This window comes from Plecotus auritus, assembly GCF_963455305.1.
Source record: "Plecotus auritus genome assembly, chromosome: 7".
Lineage (NCBI taxonomy): Eukaryota > Metazoa > Chordata > Mammalia > Chiroptera > Vespertilionidae > Plecotus > Plecotus auritus.
This window is the reverse complement of record NC_137774.1, coordinates 42819516-42843173: the sequence shown is the minus strand read 5'-3', so window position 1 is coordinate 42843173 and position 23658 is coordinate 42819516. Positions and strand designations below refer to the sequence as shown.

Genomic DNA, 23658 nt, shown 5'->3' with positions numbered 1-23658 from the left:
GCGGGCCCGGGACGAGTCGGCTGCTAAGCAGGACAGGCAGCGGCACCCGGCGGGCTGGATAAATGTCCTCGGCGGGCCGCATGTGGCCCATGGGCTGTAGTTTGAGGACGCCTAATCTAGAATGTGTAACTTTACAAAATTGATTGTTGCTTATCAGGGGCTACCCCTAGATCTAAGGGTGGCCCTATCCAAAAATAAATACTGAAATATATAAAATAAAGAGATAAAAAATATGAGTTCAGTGAGATAAGAAAGAGGAAGAGAAACAGAAATCAAGATGTATTTAAAATATGTTTGCACAATTGAGGTCTCAGAAGAGAAGAGCCTGGGAACAGTTTAAAGATGTGGCCTTCCTGTCCGGCCGGCGTGGCTCAGAGGTTGAGCATCAGCCTATGAATCAGGAGGTTGCAGTTCGATTCCCAGTCAGGGCACATGCCTGGGTTGCGGACTCGATCCCCAGTGTGGGGCATGCAGGAGGCAGCCAATCAGATGATTCTCTCTCATCATTGATGTTTCTATCTCTTTCTCCCTCTCCCTTCCTCTCTGAAATCAATACAAATATATTAAAAAATAAAAAAAGATGTGGCCTTCCCCCTTCTAACCTGAGTAAATTTGGACAAGTCACTGAATCCTTTAGGCCTCCCTCATTTGGGAAAGCCTTATCTACAGTTGTCATAGACAGCCTAAGCTTCAAGAGACTGGCCATGGCAAATACACGTGAGGGGGCTTTGTAAATTATGTGAGGTATTTGTAAGATTTGGATTTGTTATAGTTTGTTTGTTTATGTATTTACTAGAGGCCAGATGCACGAAATTCATGCAAGAGTAGGCCTTCCTTCCCCCGGCTGCCGGCACCAGCTTCCCTCTGGCACCTGGGACCTGGGATTCTCTCGCAGCCCCAACTTCGTCCAGAAAGTTGTCCAGAAGGACGTCTGGTCTAATGAGCATATTACGCTTTTATTATTACAGACTTATTTATTTATTTGTTTATTTATTTATTTATTCCTCACTCGAGGATATTTTTCCATTGATTTTTAGAGAGAGTGGAAGAGAGAGGGAAAGACAGAGAGAAATATCAATGTGAGAGAAGCACATCGATTGGTTGCCTTTTGCATGAGCCCTGACCAGGGCCTGGGCCGAGGAGGAACCTGGAACTGAGGTACATGCCTTTGACCAGAATCGAACCTGGGACCCTTTGGTCCACTGGCCAATGCTTTATCCACAGAGCCAAACCAGCTAGGGCTGTTATTGTTCTTTTAAACCATCCCTCAAAGCCTATATTTTGCCCGTCTGGGTAAGAGTCACACGTGGTGATTTCTTTCCTTTTTTTAAAAAATATTTTTATTGATTTCAGAGAGGAAGGGAGAGGGAGAGAGAGATAGAAACACCAATGATGAGAGAATCATTTATCGGCTGCCTCCTGCATGCCCCCTACTGGGGATCGAGCTCGCAACCCGGGCATGTGCGCTTGGCCTGAATTGAACCTGGGACCCTTTAGTCTGCAGGTGGATGCTCTAGTCACTGAGCCAAACCGGGTAGGGCCATCAAGACTTCTTATACGGCATTAATGCAGTGAGGTCAAGGAGGGTCATGTGAATGACTCACGACTGCAGGGGTAGAGTGAGCTTGATTGAGAGGGAAAGACAACGAGCCCAAGATGAGTCCAGAGAGAGAATTTGTGGGTGTTGGCAGCATAATTAAGCCTCGGAGACAAAGGGATCCTTTTGCTTGAGAGGGACCCTGAGGTATTATCACAGTTATGAATTTCAGTGGCAGTGGAACAAGGACAGCATTGTGAACACAGAATGAAGAGTAAACAAGAGTGTGTGAGATGGCAAATGGATGATGTTAACATGAGGTTGAGTCATAGAGAAGGGAACTTACTGGGGGACGAATTAGTTCATCCAAGATTTTAAAAAAATATATATTTTATTGAATTTTTACAGAGAGGAAGGGAGAGGCATAGAGAGTTAGAAATATCAATGAGAGAGAAACATCGATCAACTGCCTCCTGCACACCTCCTACTGGGGATATGCCCGCAACCAAGGTACATGGCCTTGATCGGAATCGAACCTGGGACCTTTCAGTCCACAGGCCGATGCTCTATCCACTGAGCCAAACCGGCTAGGGCCATCCAAGATTTTTTGCTGGGCCACATCTTCAGCTGGGAAAATGACCATGTACCATGAAAATAGAATTGGGAGTCATTTTGACAGTCTCATGGTTCTCTAGTCACATTGGGAATTTATGTCCCTGCGATGGTGGGAAACACTGTGACTTGATTTTCCTCCCATAGTATTTTTTTCAAAAGAGAGACTCAGAAATACTCACATAGGATGGCTTTGGCCCTGGGAGGACAAATAATTTATACTCATATGCAAATTCAGACTAATTATTAACACAGCCGCCAGGAGCGCTGTGGTGACTGGGTGGACGCCAGGCTCAGTGGGCAGGGGCTTCATGATGGCTCAGTGGTGCCTTAGACCTGGTGGCAAGTGTGCTGATTACTTTGCGACTTTGTGAAGACTCCCGAGACCTGGTAAGGAGCCTCATACGCTGCGGTACAGCTGTCTTCTGCTTTGTCTTCTGATCACTTGCTGCCTTGTATATTCTGCTGTCATTTCCAGTGTACCCTCTCCCACCATTTCCAGCTCCCCTCCGCAAAGCCCAGCACTGACCCCTGTACCAGGGCAACCTTCTCTTCTCTGCCTCTCCACCTGGCACCAAACCAGGGAGCAGTTATTAGGAGGCTGAGGTTTCTGGGTGTTGTTCCATTTTATCATATGTGAAAAAGGCCATGTTTTGCCTGAGAGATGTGGCCCTTAGAGGATCCTGAAGGCACCTTTTAGGCTTAGAGACTTTGCCCAAGAAAGCTCTGCTATCCTGACACAGTGAAAACATGATCTTGCTGGGTCAGGCTCAGAATTGGTCTTCCTGGGCTCCTTGGTATAATTGTTAACTCTAGAGAAGGAGCTTGACTTTTTGTTTTATCTGCTTCTACATAGATGGAGGTGTGAGGGGAACACTGAGGACTTAATTGAACCTTGATCAACTTAAGCTGTTTGCTTGTGTGTGGAGGTGGGATGAGTATTTCAGGTCAGCTGGGTTCTACTGAATATGGACCCAGCATGGCTAGTGCTTCTCGGGGACATGTAACACTGTCGTGTTTCTCAAGGAACACTTTATCTGGGGTAAAGCTCTGTTCATAGGAAATGGCTAAGTCACATAGGCAAGATGCATTTGTGCCATGCTGAGTGAGGCTTCAGGTGTGTAAGGTTGGCTAGTTGAAAGGAAGGAAGATAGGATTGAGAAATAGGATCAAGTACAGCGATACAAGAAGTGGATGTGAGAAGGTAGGAAGGGAAGAGCAGTTCACAGGAGGAGAAAGCTCTTCAAGCCAGTGTCCTTGTGTTAATCATACTCTGGCCCGGAGTTATACAATAAGCCCTCACTTAACATCATCGATAGGTTCTGTGACTTTAAGTGAAACGACATATAACGAAACTAGCTTTACCATAGGCTAATTGATATAAACAAGAGTTAAGTTCCTGTGGTATCTCAATGACGTTGAACAAAATTATATTATTAAAGGACTTGCTGTACACCTGTGGGAGAAGGGGTTTTGAAAGACCTGAAAGTCTGCAAGGTGGGGTGTGCTTATGGTCATTTCTTCCAGAATCCTAACAGTGGCTTACACGTACATGCTGTCAGAGAAGACACTGAATGCTGTAACTCATAGTTTGGTAATGCTGGTGGTGGAAGTGGAGTTCTTGCAGTGTCACAAGGAAAGCATTCTGGGAGACCCTCATATGGGAGATTGTGTTGCGGTAAGATTTATTTTTGGCGGCAGATGCAAAATCAAAAGAGTGCCCCTTCTGGGTTCCCAATGTCCAATCTCTGTCCCTCCCGCCATGGAAAGAGTCCAGTCTTGTCTTCATCAAAACCAAAACAAAGGCCAGTGTCTGGAGTTTCTGTGCCATATTGAAGCTTAGTTCTTTGGAGCCTGCACCGTTTGCGGTGGGACTCAGGCGGCTGCTAAGTGGTCTCAGTCCCTGTCCGGGTAGCTTAGCACTGTTCCCATCTGCCATCGGTTGCTGTGCTGCTGTATCCAGGCTCCTGCCTGAAGCCTGGGTTTGGAGAATGAATACGTGATTACCTGGGGCAAGTGCCTGTTACTGGGATTACATCATCTTGGGCTTGGGAAGGGCCAGGCCCGCTTTCAAAATAACAAATCAATTTCCCAATCTTTTGCAGGGCTTGCACTGGGTCCGCCTTCTAACCAATCCGCTCTTTTCCCAGGCTGGACTGACAGGCCTCTACGGTCACCATCTTGGCTACTATTGTGCATGTGCCTACCTCCCTCTTTTTGTTCCATCCCTTCCCCTAGTGATCTTGGGGGACCAGATGGGCAATTCCCTGGGGAGTGTGTGAAGCTGTAACTTTCTGGTGAAGCAAGCAGGCTCATGTTCCCCAGTTGATTATGCTCATTAATGTCTAATTCCCTTGGCTCCCTTCCTTTATTAATATCTAGCTACGCACACTAACAGTAATAACTTGGAATGTGGTTAATGAAAGACCTGAATGTTTTCAGGTGCAGGTGGGGGGAGAGGGGGAGCAGGTGGTGGTGGTGGTGCTTATGGTCACTTATTCCAGAATCCTAACAATGGCTTATACTTACATGCTGAGATGACAACAGACAGCTGAAAATATAATTGCAATCAGCACCAGGCCCAAAACAGAGTTGTAAACTAATTAGATAGATGATGTGATTTAAAGTGTTAGAAATGAGTGTAGCTAGTGCTGATAGCGCCCCCTTCCCATGTGTTCCACAGACAGAAGAGAAGGGACAAGGGTGAACATGAGCAGTATGTCTTTTATTTTTCATGTGCCTGTCCCTGTGTGAATTGACGAAGGCAGACAAGGTTTCTACCTGCCATTTTTTTCTTTTTCCCCCAAGAGGAGCAACACTGCTCATAAAAACCTATTCAATCAAAGTCCTGAGCTTGTTAGGAAACCATGAAACATCAGCCCCTATCCAGTCTTACACATCCTCATTCACACTGGAAATTGGAATGGCATTTGTGGATCATATGCCTTGGTCTCCTTTCCTCAGTAAATTCCCATTGCTCCAGATGGCCCCTACACTGGTTAGTGTAATAAATCAGGTTGTCAGGGGGAATAGCCAGGAGGATAGAAGTTATCCTTTTCCTGTCTAACTCACATACAAGGACTGATCAAATGAAGCACTGTCAATATCTGGGCCAAACTTTAGTGTGCATTAGAACCCCTGAAGAGCTTGTTAAATACAGATTGTTGAGCCCTAACCCCTCAATTTCTGATTCAGAGACTACACTTTGAGAATCACTGAGCTAGGCTATTGGTTTTCAACCTTGTTAGCTGCATGTTAGAATCACTTGGGAAGCTAAAAAAGCAAACACAAACTTCTCTCCAACAAAACAAAACAAAAACAAAAAGAAAAAAACAACCTTGCCCAGATTATATCTGAGATTAATTGCAACAGAATCTATATGGGTGGCACTAGACATTAATATTTTAAAGGTCCCCAGGGGATTCCAATGTGCAGCCAAGTTTGAGAATCACTGATGTAGGCTCTTGATGCAGATGCCCATTAATGCAGGTATATTAGGTAAAGTCAGTAGGACCAAATGTGGTTCTGAGGCAGGATACTTTTGTAGTCTGGGCATCTTGGGATGAATGTGACCGGCAATCAATTGTGATGGTAACTGACTCCTCTTGGATCATGGCTTGAGCAGAATGAAGATTGAAATGGCAATCATGGAAAATGGTAGGCAAGCTGACTAGGGAAACAGAAAATGATTTCTGAGGAGCAGTGACAAACCTTTGGAAAGTGGAAATCATACCTTTATCCTGGGGCTCTTCCCCCAAATGTGTAATTTTCCCCACTAGTTATTAGCCTGGGCAAGGAAAATGGATATTTCAACTGATCCAGGGTTAACAAACTTCCTGGACAGTTGCAGACAGTAGGTCAAAAAAGTTAAGGATATTGGTGTGAGAGTGGCTAAAATGCTGGACCTTAGAGTCTAGAGTCTAGATTCTAGACCAGCCTTGGGCAAACTACGGCACGCGGGCCGGATCCGGCTGTTCTATCCGGTTCTCTTGCTCTCCCCTCCGCTCCTTTACTTTGAATTTATATTAGTTCACACAAACACTCCATCCATGCTTTTGTTCCGGCCCTCCAGTCCAGTTTAAGAACTCATTGTGGCCCTCGAGTCAAAAAGTTTGCCCACCCCTGCTCTAGACTCAGACTCTAGAGCTTAATCCCAATGATGAACTCAAGAGAAAGTTTCCTGCTAGGCATGTACTGGATATACAGGGTGTCCCAAAAAATGTATACACACTTTGAATAATTATTAATTCCAATGGTTAAATCTGAAAAGAAACATCAATTGAGCTACCTACCAGCCATTAACATTTGGAGGGGGGTGGGGGGAAGACACCCTGTATATACACAATATCCCTTTCTGAGAATAGTCACTCCCTTCCCTATTATAGTGAGGCGAACACAAAAGCTAGACCCCACAATTGGGGTAGATTGTGACCCAGATTTGGCTAATCCTACTATCCCTTTCCCCTGAATATAATGATTGGTCCAGGGGTGAGCACCAGACCCAAACAGGGTCAATCATAGCCCTTGCCTGTAATTGATATTTGGGAGGGACAGTATAGTTTGAGGCAACATTAGATAGGATGGAAGGCTACTCCAACCAGTTACTTTTGAACGGACACCTGAATAACAAGAATCTGCCTGGCAGGGATGGCTCAGTGGTTGTGCATCTACCTGTGAACCAGGAGGTCACGGTTCCATTCCTGTCCCGCACAAGCCTGGGTTGCCGGCTTCATCCCCAGTGGGGGGCGGGGGGGGGGGCGTGCAGGAGGCAGCCAATCAATGATTCTCCTTTATCTCTCTTCCTCACTCTTCCTCTCTGAAATCAATAAAAGCACATTAAAAAGAAAAAAAAAATCTTGTGCAAAGAAGAGCAGAGGAAGTAACAAGTACAAACGTTCTGAAGCGAGATGGGCTGACTATGCTTGTTCACGACGTAAAAAAGGCTAGCGTAGAATGCTGTTCCCATTGTTTGACCCTTCATATTTCAGTCCAAACCTCCCTTCCCCTCTCCAATAAGCCTTCCAGGACCGCAGGTCAGGTCTTCCTGCGTTCCCAGCTTCTTCCTGGGATCTAGGGGGCCTGTGTTTACTAGACTCACGTATAAGGGATGCAGGTTGGGGGTTTTAAGGAGGTCCCCCAGTCTCCGCCCGGCGAAGAAGCGAAGCCGACTCCCAGTTTCTCCAGCCGTCAATACTCAGGGAGCGACACCAGCGCGCAGAGCGGCCGGTCACAGGGCGGAAGTTCATCCCTGGAGCCGTTCTAGGAAATCCGGAGGACCCAGCTCCTTGGTGGCCCAAGGGCTGAAGTGGGCAATGGCCGGTTCACAGGGCCACTCCAGGGAGCAGCTTTGGCAGGTAGTGGCGAGAAGGCGCTCAGGTCACGGTGCGAGTCCGCAGAAAGCTATGCCGGAGAGGGGAGGAGGCGCCGGCGTGCGAACCACCTGCTCCTCCGCGGAGTGCGGCGCGCGCTGATTGGCTGGAGTGCCGTCCGGTACCGGAAGTAGCTGATGCCCGTCGCCAGTGAAACCAAGACAACAGCTGCGGGTTGTGTGCGAGCGGGCGGAGCAGCCCCGGGAGCCCGAGCGGAGCGAGCGTGGCGCGGTAGCGGCCTGCGGTGAGACCTCATTCCGTCCCGGCGGGAGGGAGGAGGGCGCTAGGCTTCCGACTTCCCGGCCCGCGAGCCGAGGGGAAACCAAGCGTTAGGCCCGTTCCTGACTCGGGTTCGCTTTGTGACCTTGGACTTGATGGTCAGCCCGGGCCTCCGTGTCCCACCCGCACACAGAGCGTGCGGTTCTGTGCCTGTCAACCGCGAGGGCGGAAGAAGCAGGGGTACGCCCTTCCTCGGTTCCTAGGTGGGGGCCAATGGGAGCTGTGGTTTTCTGACATACCATCCCCAAGTAAACTGCGGGGAGGAAAGGTGAGGCGATGTCAAAAACTCAAGCGTCCCCCCGCCCCCCCGCCCCCAGGCATATTGTGCCTTGTGCCGGCAGATAGGTTATTGGCTTATGAGGGTTAGTTTTGGAAAGGAGACAAGTAATAGAGCCTTCTTGATTATAGGAACCAGGGGGAGGACAGCAGAAAAGATGATAATAGTGCTTTAAATTAAATACCATCCGGATTGGGGAAAGGAACTCATTCCTACAAATAGTTTTTGTCATCAGCTATGTGTCAGGTATCGTTCTAGGCTGCTTAGATACAAAATGAATGAAATATCTAGTTAGTCCTCAAAGGGTATCACAGATTCGTTATGTAGATAAGGCATTTACACAGATTCATTTAACAAAATTTGCCAGGTACCTGAAATGTGCTAGGCACTGGGAATACCAAGATGATTAGAACGTCATCCTTGCTCACGTTATAAAGAGGGAAGCAGCCGAAACCGGTTTGGCTCAGTGGATAGAGCGTCAGCCTGCGGACTGAAAGGTCCCAGGTTCGATTCCCGTCCAGGGCACGTACCTTGGTTGCGGGCACATCCCCAGTGGGAGGTGTGCAGGAGGCAGCTGATCGATGTTTCTCTCTCATCGATGTTTCTAACTCTCTATCCCTCTCCCTTCCTCTCTGTAAAAAATCAATAAAATATATTTAAAAAAAAAAAGAGGGAAGCAGACATGAAAGTAGACTAATACAATGAGGTAACTGCTACAAGATGAAGGAGTCTTAGGGCAGGGAAGAAAACAGAAGGGACTGTGTGTGCCTGGCTGAGTCCCCTAGATGTTAAGTGCACAAGGTGGCCAGGCAGCGGGAATAACCTGTTTGCAAAGGCAAAGATGCTTTCAAGAATAGGGAGTGTTTGCACTGCAGGATCCTGAGCTTTCAACAGTCATTGGAGAGCATGGAACAGGTGATGGAAAGGGCGACAGAGGCCTGAGCAGGAGGGCATTATGAGCCATGTTAAGTTTTTATTCTGTAGGTTTGGGAAAGCAATGAACAGGAAGCGACATGATAACTATAGTACAAAGAAAGAGGTGAGTGAAAAGCTGGTTCAGAGGACCAAGAGAGAACCTCCTTCCTGCAGGTGTTAGTGGAAACTTTGGGGAGGAGGTGATTCTTATACTAGATATTGAGTATCTGGCCTTTCAGAAGTTAAGGGAAAGGATTTGTATCAAAAGTAAATGCTTTTGTCTGTAACGTAAGTAAGACTTCAGCTCAAGTTGGCTTAATGCATGCTATTAACTCTCATTATTAGAAGACAACAGGCAAAGTGGTTTCAGGACTGACTTAATCTCTTGGCCCTGGTTCCATTTCCCCTCAGTTTTCTTAGCTTTACCTGCCGTCACCCACAACTTGGGAGTGAAATGGCAGTAGCAGTTCCAGGCAACCATATATAGAAGTCTCTTCCTGAGACTTCTCTCAGGATGGCAGGAAACTATTCCCAGAAGCTCCCAGCAAACTTCCTCAGATTGTCACTGAGCCAGATGAAGGCATACGTTCACTTCTCAACCAGTTCCTGCTGTTTTGAGCAGTCACTTGCAAGTGGGATGGTATTAATTTGACTGGGTTAACTTAGTTGGGATTCACTCCTGGAGTTCTGAGAGCAAGGCCACTGCAAACTTTTTTCTCAAACACCCCATAAAATAATTTGAAAAGCTTTGTATCCTCTTACATATATGTAAGTTGACGTCCAAAATGTTTCATCTTTTTTTTCTCATAAATTTGAATAGTTGCAAAGGCTATTACTTTTGGTGTATTATAAATTTTGACATTTCAAAATTAAACCTCATGCCATTTCCCTGGATGCCTGTCCTTGGTTCCTTGTGCTCACCACATTCTTCACCTTCTCTGTGACCTCCATCTATTAGCATCCTATTCCTCCTTCCCTCCACTTCATTTGCCTCCCTGTCTCAGTCATCGCAAGTGTGTCCTGATTAACATGCTCAAGTCCCTCACTCTCTCTTTCTTCCATCATGCATATCTCTAGACTCTCAGCTGCCCTGGGACTGTCAAAAGTGTCACTGGAGAAAGATAGGAAGCCATGCCTATTGACTTCTCCTCACACTGATGCTCTCTATCATACTTATCTCATAAGGAAGTTGTGAGGGGTTAATAGGCTATTGTCTATAAGTTGCTTAGCACACAGTACATGGTAAGCACTCATCATTACTCTCCACATAGAAAATGTCAGTGCATCCTCACTTCTTTTTTATCTACACATAATACATTGATGTTAGAATGTTCTTCTTTCTGTTCCTTTATTCCTTCTGTACTTCCTGGCCTCTGAGGATTTGCTTACCTCATTCTCTGCTCAAAATGCTGTTGTGCAGTAGTTTTCGAACTGAAATACATGGAGGACGTATACAAACCCTTTCTGTAACATCTGTGGGCACATGGATTGTTGACTGCGAATCAGTTTCTAGATTCTGACTTCAATATTTATCATTGCTTTCAACCGATGTACTTGAGATTGGGCCTGTGGTCTATAGTTTTCTCTTTTCCTCCTCTACAAAAGAAACACACACCTCTCACCCATGGCCTCCTGAATTTTGCTATGGTGTATTACTCTGGGTAGAAAAACCTCTGGAGTAATACACAAAGGGAGGGTTTGTTGAGTAAGTAAATGATCCTGGACCTTTTGGAATTTAAGTCCTAATCTTTGCTTTCAACAAAATTTTTAAAACATCAAATCAAACTGTCAGCTGATAGATTATTTATTTATTTATTTTTACTGCAAATTACAATATGATTTTTGACAGGTAAGTTCAAAGGACTGAGTGTTATTTGCTATCACAAGCGGTATTGTAAACTCTGACTTAAGCAATTAGGGCAAACTCAGGTCCAGTCGCAGTATCTAGGGTCAGTCTGATAAGCATAACAGGCATGTGATTCTAATTCAGAAAAAGGAATCTAATCACTTGTATTATGTCTTCCCTGTCTGCCCTCAGAAGTTTAGGGAAGGGTAGGGGCAGTCAAGATGGGGGATAGGAAAAAAGAGCAAGAACTGACAATGTATCTATAATACTGCTGCTGTGCACATGGTTAGCTACTTGGTAGATCAGACCTTGGATAGGGATAGATGCACCAGATGGAGAGTGGGATAACGTCAGTCATTAAGACTGCCTAACACAGTGGTTTCCAAATCTGGTAGGTCATCAGAATCACCTGTGGTACCTGTTAAAAATACAGATCCCTTGGCCCACCCCTGGAGATTCTGATTCTGATAGTTCTGAGGTGGGAAATAAGTATTTTAAAAGAGTTCCCAGTTGATTCTTATGCATCTGGCCTAATTCCAAGCCAGAATCATTATTTAAGATTCATCAAAACATAATGAAACAAAATAAAAAACATCTCGCTATGATCGCAAGCCTACTAAACAATTTTCAGAGCCTACTAAGCAATTTTCAGTGTTTTATGTGGTTTCCCATTGTAGATTTTCATCTGGGCATTGTGGTCCTTTCAGAGCATATTTCTCATTGTTAATGAATAGGTGGGTATCTGGTTTATGCATTAGTATTTTGTGAACGAGGTTTTCTGAGCCTGCTCTAGGATGCATTGAAAACACACATACACACACACACACACACACACACACACACACATCCAGGTCTGCAGCACTGAAGACTCTATTCTGAACCGTGGAGATCCAGTTGAGGTCTGCTTGTCACCCCCCAGACTGAGGACCAAGAATGGTCATCCTCAGGTGGCACCTCCATCTTATCTCGATCCAGAAACAGCTCATTTCAATTCAGAAAAGTGAAGCGAGAAACATAAAGATAGGAAATTAGGTTTGGAAATGTAAATTTAGACTATGAGTAGTAGAGTGTTTTCATGTGAGGATGAGGTTTAATGTGTGGCTGTTCCTCTGGGAAAATCAACCAAATGGAGATTGGCTTTGATTTTTATATGAGGAGATACCTATAAAACAGTATTTAACAAATGACATTCATATTGTGTCACTGGTAGAATGCGAAGCAAAAGAATGGTCAGATGGGGTCAAATTTAGTAAATGACATTAATATTGTGTCACTGGTAGAATGTGAGGCAACAGAATGGTCAGATGGGGTCAAATTTAGTTGGGGAAGACTTTCTGGATTTGAATTTTGAACCAGATCTTGAAGTTGGAGATAGGTGCTTACCTAACTTTCATATCTTTATCTTGTTTTATGGTGGACAAGTGATTTTCCATATGGTGCGGCCATGAATGATGACTTTGTAAAGAGCTAGATGATGGAAAAGAAGTAACTGTAGGAGAGATGAGGGTGAAAAGGAAAGGCCAGAGAGGGGGCCTGAAGTAGATAGGGACTTGTTCTTGGCTGAGTATTAGAGAGAAATTTATTTAAGACAGTATGTTCCAACTCAAATGGTACTGTGGATGAAGATAGCTAAATTCTCTACAATGGATCCTTACAATTATATGGACACGTATTATCTATAATTTTCAACAAATAGGAGAAATCCAGCTTTGGGGTGCCCACCTACTCCATGGGAAAATAAGAGAAATGCTGAGGCAGGAAAAGTTGAAGAAGATTCCAGTTTATTTTGAGGAGTAGCACAGAGTTTCCAAGGCTTCAGGATTCCAATAGGAGAGAAGTTCCTAGCAGGTGTTGGAGGTATTGAGGGTGGGGGGGAAGAGGGGCGGTATTACCAGGCTGCACTGATGAGTGACTAAAGAGGCCCCAGGGTAGGATGGTGGTAGTAACTACCATCCTGAGGATGACTGGTGGGGGCTGGGCAGAGAAAAAGGGCAGTACAAAGGTCACCCAAAAATCATCGCTTTCCCTTTCCCTCACTTCTTGACCCCAGTCTCTCCTGCCTCTCAGGGTCTTCATTTCTTTAGTAATTGCACATGTTCCCTCTTAATCCCTGTCTCTCTACTGGCACCCTCACTCCTAATATAAACATATTCAAATCTTGCCCATCATAGAACATTCTTCTTTAGCCTTTCTTTGATCTCTAATGCTACTGCTCATCTTGGTCCTCTCCTTCCAAAAATTTTAAAAAAATATTTTTATTGATTTCAGAGAGGAAGGGAGAGGGAGAGAGAGAGATAGAAACATCAATGATGAGAGAGAGTCATTGATTGGCTGCCTCCTGCATGCCCCCACTGGGGATTGAGCCCACCACCCAGGCATGTGCCCTTGGCCAGAATCGAACCTGGGACCCTCCGAAGGCCGATGCTCTACTCTCTGAGCAAAACCGGCTAGGGCTCTTCCAAATTTTTTGAAAGAAGCAGCAAATTTACTAATCATTCCACTGTCACTGGCTTCTGCTTTTGTCATTCTACTGAATCTGTTCTCACAGATCATCTGTGACTACCTAATTGTCCCAGTAGACGTTTTCCTGTTCTTATTCTACTGGATCACTTAACTGCATGTGACATTTTAAAATTCCCTCTGCCATTGCCTTGATGACTTCTATGGCACTATATTCTGATTCTTCTCCTGCTTCACTAATCATTTTTTTTCTTCTTTCACCCATTCCTTTTTTAGGTCCCTAACAGGAAACAGATACATCACTCAAATTAAAATAATTTGGGGATGGTTTATTTGCAAAGAGGTTAATTGTGGGGGCATGGTGTTGAGGCAACTGTGGAGTGATCACCAGCCCCAGGTCATAAGAGACAAGAGGTAGGAGAGGTTACTAGAGAACCCAGTTAGTTGTTGAGACATTTGGGTAGGATAGACTTCTTGAGAGTAGTAATGATCTTCAATTGAGGGAAACTGTCAGCCCAAAGTGATCTCAGGAATCAGGAGAGTAAATACCCTGATCTTATTCTCTTCCCTACTTCCAGCCTCCTGCTGAGCCTCCCCATTGATGGAACACAACTAGAGGCCAGAGAACCTATTTATTTGTGCTGATAGGTTAGCCTTCTGGGGCAGAGAGCAGGGTGGAGAAAGGTAGAGGAAGATAACTGGAGTACCCTTAAGTGTTAGCTTTGGCTTTTTATGTGTCTGTCCTAGTATATCTGACAGTTATACTATACTCATACCATCTATGCTGAGTACTCTCATGTCTGAGTACTCTCTAGTCCTGACTGCTCTATACTTTAGAGTCTAGACCAGGGGTGGGCAAACTTTTTGACTCGAGGGCCACAATGGGTTCTTAAACTGGACCAGAGGGCCGGAACAAAAGCATGGATGGAGTGTTTGTGTGAACTAATATAAATTCAAAGTAAAGGAACGGAGGGGAGAGCAAGAGAACCGGATAGAACAGCTGGATCCGGCCCGCGGGCCGTAGTTTGCCCACGGCTGGTCTAGACTAATACAATATATTCCTTGATATAAAATATAGATTCCTTGATACCTTTATATGGATATATTGAGATTCATCTAGTCCAAATAGATTTACTCTTCCTTTCTAAACTAAATGCTCCTCCAGTATTCTCAACCTCAGTGGTACCACTATTCCTCTAATTACCATTCCTCAAACAAATGGAGATCTGGCACCATCTTTAACTTCCCTATTCCTTATATCTGTATCCAATCACACACTAAATTTTACAGAATTTGTCCTTTTAAATATTTCTGCAGTATGTCCTTTCATTACTATGGTTGCCATAGTTAGATTTAATCACCCTTTATCTTGATTACTTTATCAACCTTTTAACCGATTTCTCTATGTCTAGGAATAGTACTTTCTAGTTCAGCCACTGAATGGCCACTAGTGTACATCTACCTAATTCTAGTCTGACAATGGACTATTCGTGGCTTAACTAAAGTCCCATAGGTGCCCATTCCCGTTGAGAATCACCTTTCACAGTTAACACTTTTACTGATGGGATGATTGTGTTCCTCAGATTTGCTATGGTACAAAAATGCACTGGCCTAGGCAAGGGGCTTCTTCAATATTAGCTCCAGTTTGCTTACTACCTGAACAGAGACCAAGTTTATTCTCCCATCATTTGGACTTTACTTCTGTGACTGGGACAGCTAAATTCCTAGGGCCATTGTGCCAGTTAGGAGTAGTGGCTTTATAAATAAAAAAACAAAACACATAATAGCTCAAGCAAGGCAAAGTATTTCTTTCTTAAATAAAAGAAGTACAAAGGCAGACATTCCAGGGCTGCTATGTCAGCTCCATGGAATCATCAGGGACCCAGGTTCCTTCCAGCTCTAGTCCTGTCATAGGAAATGCCAGAGTACTCATGGTTCAAGACAGCACTCCAACTATCAGCTCATGCCCCAGGCATAAGAGGGAAGAAGAGGGTAAAGAAATGCATCCTCTCACCCTGAAGGAGACCTCCCATAAGTCCTATGTTCTTTCATTTGCATCTTCCTCTCTTGTTGGCCAGAAGTTGGTCACATGGTAATATCTAGCTGCAAAGAAGTCTGAGAATTTCTTCTTTTTACTTCAAATTAAAAGATAAACTTTATATAGAAAGTTACAGAGGTAGTAAAAGTGAGCTGTAGAAGAAATGGGCTAAGGAAACAAGTTACAAAGGCAAAAGGCCCTGCTCTAACCAGTTTGGCTCAGTGGATAGAGCGTCGGCCTGAGGACTGAAGGGTCCTAGGTTTGATTCTGGTCAAGAGCATGTACCTTAGTTGCAGGCACATCCCCAGTGGGGAGTGTGCAGGAGGCAGCTGATTGATGTTTCTCTCTCATTGATGTTTCTAACTATCCCTCTCCCTTCCTCTCTGTAAAAAAGTTAATAAAATATATTAAAAAAAAAAAAAAGGCAAAAGGCCTTTGGAGTGTAGGAAAGTACACTTAAAAAGAAGATTTGAATGGCTGTGCTCTGGGGGTGGGGGTTGGGGGAGAGAGCCGAGAATTTATTTCTTTAGCTAGGCTTTTTGCTATACTAAATTAATTCATTATTCTGTTGCTGATGAGGGAGGGAAGAATGGAAATTGGGATAGACAACCGAAAATCTTTGCCACAGCCTTTTTAGAAATTTTTAAAAAGTATAGGCTTTGGTTGGGGGGATAAGGATACATATGTAATACATTAATCAATAAAGAAATTTTTATAAAAGTATAGGCTTTGGGTCTATAAACATACTAAGAAAATTCTATAAAGGGACCAGTTACAAAATTAGTATGCAAAAATCAACAGCATTATTATCTATATAAATAATAACCAGTTGGAAAATATATGAAAAACATACTAAAAGAAAATTCATACAGAGACATGATAGATACAAACATTAAGATAAGTTAGGAAATTTTGCAAAATTATACTAAAATTTATTTAGAAAAATATGAAAATAGGAAATATGTGAAAAAGAAGACTAATGAGAGCTTGCTCTAACATTTTAAACATTTTAAACAAGCTATAGTAGTTTGAACAATTTAGTATTAGAGAGGGAATAGACAGATTAATAGAACTGAGTGGAGTCTGAAAATTGACCCAGAAATTAACCCAAATATATATGGCCTTTTAGACTAGGATATAGGTGACATTTCATATCTGCAGCAGAAAGAAAAATAGTTATTTATACAATTTACTAACTGTCTGGAGAGAATTAAGCTAGAACCTTACTTCATGCAAATGTAAGGGAATCAAAGGTAGAAGTAACTACCCTTGTGCTAGTTATAGCTAAGTGATGTTAACTGTTTGAATGGGTACATATATAATCCCCTGTTCTGTAAAGCTGGTGAGTACCACAGGACTGGGCTCAGGAAGTTTCTCTTGCTACTCATTTTCTGGTTACTTTTTCCTATAAATCCAAAAGTTGTTTGTATTAGTCATTTTTGCCCCTTCTCCCAACCTTTTCTATACAATGTAATATAGCCACCATTTTCCCTAAACATTTTTCTTGCCAAACCTCAGGTTCTTCCCCAACTCACTGTTAATGTTATGGAATTTTTATCAGCACCTCCTTGCCATCCATTTCCTGTTTTTCTCCTTAACTCTCTCCCTCTGATAATTTCTCTCACTCTTTTCAGTCAGCACATGCTGTATGTTTAGCATGTCCACCATAATTATAAACATATTCCGTCTCTTCAATTACATTCTACAATTTCACCAGGTACCAAGACTGTTTTTAAGAGTTGTCAGAGCCATGTCAAAGCTCCATACTCTTCTAGCATTAGTTTCATTTAGATATGATATGGCCACTTCACATACTTACTCTCTCTCATTTCAGATTGTAAGATGGGGACTGAGAACAAGGAGGTAATTCCCAAGGAAGAAATTTCTGAAGAATCTGAGCCACATGGGGCAATATTAGAAAAACTTCCAAAGGTAGTTTATGAGGGTCACGAGTTTGGAGTGGCATGTGAAGACAGCTTGTTGGAGGGGCATTCAAGAGAATCCACAGAAGAGATTATGGAGCAGATGTCTCCTGAGGAGAGAGACTTCGAATCAGGGCTGATTATCTTAAAGAAATCACCCTCAAGTGAGAAAGACCAGGAGAATGAAAGTGAGAGAGTCTGCAATTCCAGCCCAGACCTGATTACACATCAGGGAGATATTACAGCACAGACAGTTAGTACATTTGCTACCTCTGGCCAAAACTTCATAGAGAATTTAGAACCTAACAAAACACAGAGAAGTTCTGTGGGAGAAAAGCCTCATACATGCAAAGAATGTGGGAAATCCTTTAATCAGAATTCACATCTTATCCAGCATATGAGAGTTCATAGTGGAGAGAAACCCTTTGAATGCAAAGAATGTGGAAAAACATTTGGAACTAACTCAAGCCTTCGCAGGCACCTGAGAATTCATGCTGGAGAGAAGCCCTTTGCTTGTAATGAATGTGGAAAGGCCTTCATTCAGAGTTCACATCTTATCCACCATCATAGAATTCATACTGGAGAGAGACCTTATAAATGTGAAGAATGTGGTAAAGCCTTCAGTCAGAATTCAGCCCTTATTCTACATCAAAGAATCCACACTGGAGAGAAACCATATGAATGTAATGAATGTGGGAAAACTTTTAGGGTTAGCTCACAGCTTATTCAGCATCAGAGAATTCATACTGAAGAAAGATATCATGAATGCAGTGAGTGTGGCAAAGCCTTCAAGCATAGCTCAGGCCTTATTAGACACCAGAAAATTCATACTGGAGAAAAACCATATCTTTGTAACGAATGTGGAAAAGGCTTTGGTCAGAGTTCTGAGCTTATCAGGCATCAGAGAATTCATACAGGGGACAAACCATATGAATGTAATGAATGTGGAAAAACTTTTGGCCAGAACTCAGAGATTATTAGACATATTAGAATTCATACCGGCGAGAAGCCTTACGTATGTAAAGAATGTGGGAAGGCCTTTAGGGGGAACTCAGAACTTCTTAGACATGAGAGAATTCACACTGGAGAGAAACCCTATGAATGCTTTGAGTGTGGAAAAGCTTTTAGGCGGACCTCCCATCTTATTGTCCACCAGAGAATTCATACTGGAGAGAAACCTCATCAGTGTAATGAATGTGCAAGAACCTTCTTGGATAAATCTGAGCTGCTTCTCCACCAGAAAATTCACATTGGAGAGAAACCTTATAAATGTAATGAGTGTGGGAAAACATTCAGCCAGCATTCTCAACTTATCATACATCAGAGAATTCACACTGGAGAGAAGCCTTACGAGTGCCAAGAATGTCAGAAGACATTTAGTCGGAGCTCTCACCTCCTCCGACATCAAAGTGTTCACTGTATGGATTGATTTGCAAAATAGGAAGGCTTTCTGTGGAAAAGCTGAAGTTACACTTATTCATAACCTACACCCCAATTTTTCAGATCAACTGAATGGACAGAACCTCCTCTGTTCTGGTTTTAATTTAAACATTTGGTCAAATAGTATGAGGCACTTTTATGAGTTATTCGTTTAGAAGTTTCCGTGTACTGAGTTAAATTATAAAACCTGTTTCAGGCCTTAATTCTCTGCCCCTCTTTCCTTCTCTTCTTCCTCCCCTAGTGGGTCACATACCATTAGGGGTCTTTATACCAGCCATCTAGCCTCAATTTGTACTCTTCAGGAAAACTGGAGGAATGTGATTCCTCCACTTCCTAAGAATGGGAGTCAACTCATTGAATGTTATCCCCTAAAATGCTGGGAAGTTGCAGCCTAGAAGACACACTTTGTTCTCTCATCCAACATTTAGCACTGGAATAATTTAGTAAGCTTTTATTAGCTTCAGAATCTTTCAAACATGCTATCAAGTTCTCATTGAAGATGGCAGCACGAATGAAATGGAAATCTGGGTCATTTAATAACTCCTGCTCAAAAAGGTTTCCAGGATGGAGGAAACTGACAGGCAAATTATAGGATCATAAGTAATGGCCCTTAGAATCTAGAGGGGCTGGTGAGCAAGGCCAGGGGATGGAAAACGTGAGGCCAGGCTATTCTGCATGGGCAAAGCAGCTGTTTAGCAGCTATTTCACACTGGGCTACTCTGCTCCCAGGAACTTAGCTGCATTCACTTTTGGCCCCAGCTCCTGCTGCTTCTGACAGATACCATGTCAGGAAGTAGCAGAGAGCACGGTGCAGCTTTACTATCACCAGGCACCTGGCCACAGTGATGAACCGGTTCACCTGACTGACCAGGGCCACCTTGCCAAAGCACTTAATACTCTCGTGACCTGGATCCCAATGGACTGATAGGCCTTTTCTCATTTTTCCCTTGGCCTTGGAATTCTCTTTCTTCAGCATGTCTACATAAATTTTCTGTGTTCCTCCTATGTATTTTTCCTTTGAGGAAACACATCCTCATTTTTTCACATGTCCATGTTTCTGAGGCAGTGGGTGGGAGTGGGAATTGCACTAATGGGGACCCGGCAGTCTTAGGGTCCGGTTTTAGAGCTAGATCTTGAATAAGGCACTTCACCTGTTGGTTCCTAATTTTCTCTAAAATGAGGGGAGTTGAACTAAACGATCTCTAAAGTTTCAACCAATCCAGTAGTTCTTTGGTTCCTTTTAAAATCTAACTTTATATACCTTAAGTGTTCTATTTTTAATTTTTTCTTTATTATTCTAATACTAATCACTAGTATTTATTGTGTTTCCTATATGCCAGGCACAATGCCAGTTTACACTTTTTTTTTCACAGCATATCTATGGTCTAGGTCAGTGGTCGGCAAACTCATTAGTCAACAGAGTCAAATATCAACAGTACAACTATTGAAATTTCTTTTGAGAGCCAAATTTTTTAAACTTCTTCTAATGCCACTTCTTCAAAATAGACTTGTCCAGGCCATGGTATTTTGTGGAAGAGCCACGCTCAAGGGGCCAAAGAGCCGCATGTGGCTCGCGAGCCGCAGTTTGCCGACCATGCTCTTAGTCTTTTTAAAAACAGCTTTGTTGAGCATACTTTACATACCATAAAATTCACCTGTTTTAAGTGTTGAGTTGAATGCTTTTTAGTTGGTTTACAGTTACACACCCATCAATGCGGGTAGTCCTACTCCAGTTTAAAAGATGAGGAGGGGCAGGGGATGTTAATTGACTTACCCATGATCACACAGCTGGTAAGAGCCCAAACTCCAACCCTGGTCTGTGCTCTTAACCACTGTGCTGTGCTCTGGCTGGGTGGATTCATTAATGGCTTATTTGAAATCATTTGCACATTTTATATTATTGCTTCATGGACTTGAATATAAAAGATTTATATCATGTACTGGTCACAGCCCAAACCCACCAAGTGGATTTGTTCTGTACCCCAGTATATGATCACCCAGGTTCATACCCTTGGCTTGAGAAAAGGGCTGTACAAATAAACAGTTGATTTCACAGTTTCCACATCCTTTCAGGTACTTCTGCCTGTAACAGTCAAATTAGCAGAAGTTCTTTAACATCTCTTTCTGTAGGGTAATTACAAGTGAAATGTAATCTCAAACTCGAATTATACCCAGATCATATCTTTCTCACACGAAACCTCGATGTCACCTATCCCTTTAACTTCTGATTTCTGTGTTTGCATATTTTATTTCCACATTCAACCCTTACTAGCCCTTGATTTAGATCCCAGCACCTCTCCAAGCTCTCCCCCTCCCCAAAGAATCCCCTCACACAAACACATCCATGATTAATATGACTTTCCTGAAGATGCTGTTGTGTAAGAGGTGGAGAAGTGGGTTCACATCCTATCAGACATTTTGACCTCAGATGTCCCTTGGCCAAACCACCACTGAAGTTTTCTCTGTCCTCCCTCAGGGCTCTATCACCTTGGCTCCCTTTTTATTTTTTCTTCAGATATCCAATCCCTGCCCTCAGCGAAATTACCTTCTTAAACACCCACTGCTCAGCAAAAGAAAAGATCCTTCAGTTAACAATCCACTCATTGGGACATTCATTAGTAGGCAGTTAAGTGACCAACTTGCATGTACCTAGTATATTGGGCGGTAGGTCTCACATTCCATTTCAAGAAGAGTCTTCCAACAAGAGGAATTCTGGTGAATGAAATTATTTCCATATTGTTATATATACTGTACACACATCCAGTGACCTCATTCCCTGCTATTGTCCACCTCCGTTACCTCTGGGTTTCTCCTTGTTTGCCTCCCTCCCTCTCAATTTACTTGGGAGTCAAAACCTGACCATAATTTTTACTGGTAGTCACAATTTTATGCAAATAAAATTCTATCAAGGAAGAGAAAAAACATGAATTTTATTAATTTTAGAACCATTTAAAAAATCAGGTCTCAATCTCAAAGGCCTGCCTAAATACCCACAAAGACCTTCAGAATTTTTGCAGCTATGTTCATGTATGTTTTCATCCTCCCTTAATTAAACTGGTATGCTAACTTTTGGATAAGTAAAGTATTTCTTCATAATTTTACTGATTCAACACCTTTCTGATGTTTATTATTCTAAAGTACATTGTTTCATTATGGTCTTAATATGATTTTGTATAATAGTCCCTATCCTGTGTCACCCTTACCTTAGTACCCCACCCTGTTGTGCTCTGTTAAGTGTCTGGTTTTGCATAAGCTGATCACTCTGTCCTTGATCTTCTGTTCTGCTTAGTGAGCTCCTTTACCTTTCATAATGGGACAAGTGTTAACCTATTTGTGTGTGTGTGTGTGTGTGTGTGTGTGTGTAGTGTTTCATGATTAACAACTTAATATAAGATATTCTGAGAATTTGGAGGTTCTTTTTGTACGTGTGTGTGTGTTTTTAAAATACGTATTTTTATTGATTTCAGAGAAGAAGGGAGGAGGAGGAGAGAAAGAGAAACATCAATGATGAGAGAGAATCATTGATGGGCTCCCTCCTACACACCTCCTATTGGGGATTGAGCCCGAAACCAGGGCATATACCCTGATGAGGATTGAACCGTGACCTCCTGGTTCGATGCTCAACCACTGAACTATGCTGGCTGGTTGGATTCATTTTTTTGTTTTGTTTTAAATCACCTTATTACTGAGATGTCTGGGCTGGTGTTTATTATTGTTATTGGCTAAGGTACATTTTTTAAAAAAAGTGTTCTAAGTGATTCCTGGTCTAAGGCAGGCCCCTAAGGTTGTTAGGTCAGGGATCTTTGGAACTCAGGAAAGCTCTGCCTATAAAAATGTGCATGCAATTTCAGGGAATTCGTGGACCATCTGAAACCCATCCTTGAACCACTGTAGTACTTCACAAGTTCCTAAAAGCAAAGTTTTACCTTAAAAAAATACCAAGTAATCACAATAACCTTTCCCTCACTGCATCCTTCAGCTTTTGGGATAAAACTGAGAAAAAGACCTGCTTAGGCGAACCCCTGAAAATGGACTGGGGCTGGAGTCTCAGTAAAATCTAGTGGACAGGCTAGGACGATTCTGGTAATAACCTGAGGAGGGAGCCCCAGTAGTGCGGAAGGGTGCACATTCATCAGCCACTTGCTGAGCAACTGTTAGGCAATAAGAGTAGTTCTGTGTTCGGGGGCTAAGCACTAAGAGGCTGGTGAGGACATGAGCAATCTACCATTGACCTGATTGAGGTTGAGATTCGGTTCCCAGTCAGGGCACATGCCCAGCTTGATCCCCAGTTGGGGGCACGTAGGAGGAGGCCAATCAATGATTCTCATCATCGATGTCTCTATCTCTCCCTCCCTGAAATCAATAAAATTATATTTTTTAAAAAGTTGCTCATAGTTTCTGAGTCCTCGTAAATACCTGTTGAGATGCAGCAAGCCCTGGTACCCTTCACTCCCCTGCACTCTGTCCTGACAGAGATTGCCTTATGCGGGGACTGGTAGTGTACGGTGCCTGGCCGCATGCCGCACTACCTCTGGGCACAGAGCTGACAGTTATTTTGCTTTCCTGACCTTAGTTTCCTGTTTAGAAACAGTAGTTTTCACCAATTAAGACCAAGGCAAAGAATGCAAGAGAAAATTGGAGTTAAGTCTTTATCACAGTAGCCAGCACATAGGAAATGCTAAGACTAGAGTGAGTTAAGGAGGGAGGAGCTTTCCTGGTAGAGCGAACAGCTGTGGAAAGGCCATAGGTAAGAGGGCAGTGCCTAGGTCCTTGGGAACTGTAGATAGTTCAGAGGTAAATGTTGGATTTAGGAAGATAAGCACGTTGCAGAAAATCCTCCCCAACTAGGTCAAAGCCCACTGCAGTATCTTGCCTCTCCTTTGTGGCACTTACCATGGTGCTAATTTTACTTATGATTCTAATTAATCTCACCTCTGATCCACCAGGGCAAAGATGGTTGTCT

The 23658-nt window shown here is 43.2% G+C and overlaps 1 protein-coding gene across 1 annotated transcript; it reads left to right on the top strand.

Annotated features, from left to right (window-relative positions):
* The first annotated feature begins 7436 nt into the window (after window positions 1-7436).
* On the top strand, window positions 7437-23082 carry ZFP3 (ZFP3 zinc finger protein). Its single transcript, XM_080680497.1, has 2 exons — window positions 7437-7762; window positions 17168-23082. The coding sequence occupies exon 2, from the start codon at window positions 17176-17178 to the stop codon at window positions 18682-18684; it is 1509 nt and encodes a 502-aa protein (XP_080536623.1). The 5' UTR covers window positions 7437-7762; window positions 17168-17175; the 3' UTR covers window positions 18685-23082.
* The last annotated feature ends 576 nt before the right edge of the window (window positions 23083-23658 follow it).

Bases quoted from the DNA above. Each gene is read 5' to 3' on its own strand.
- ZFP3 (XM_080680497.1), top strand. From the start codon at position 17,176: ATGGGGACTGAGAACAAGGAGGTAATTCCCAAGGAAGAAATTTCTGAA.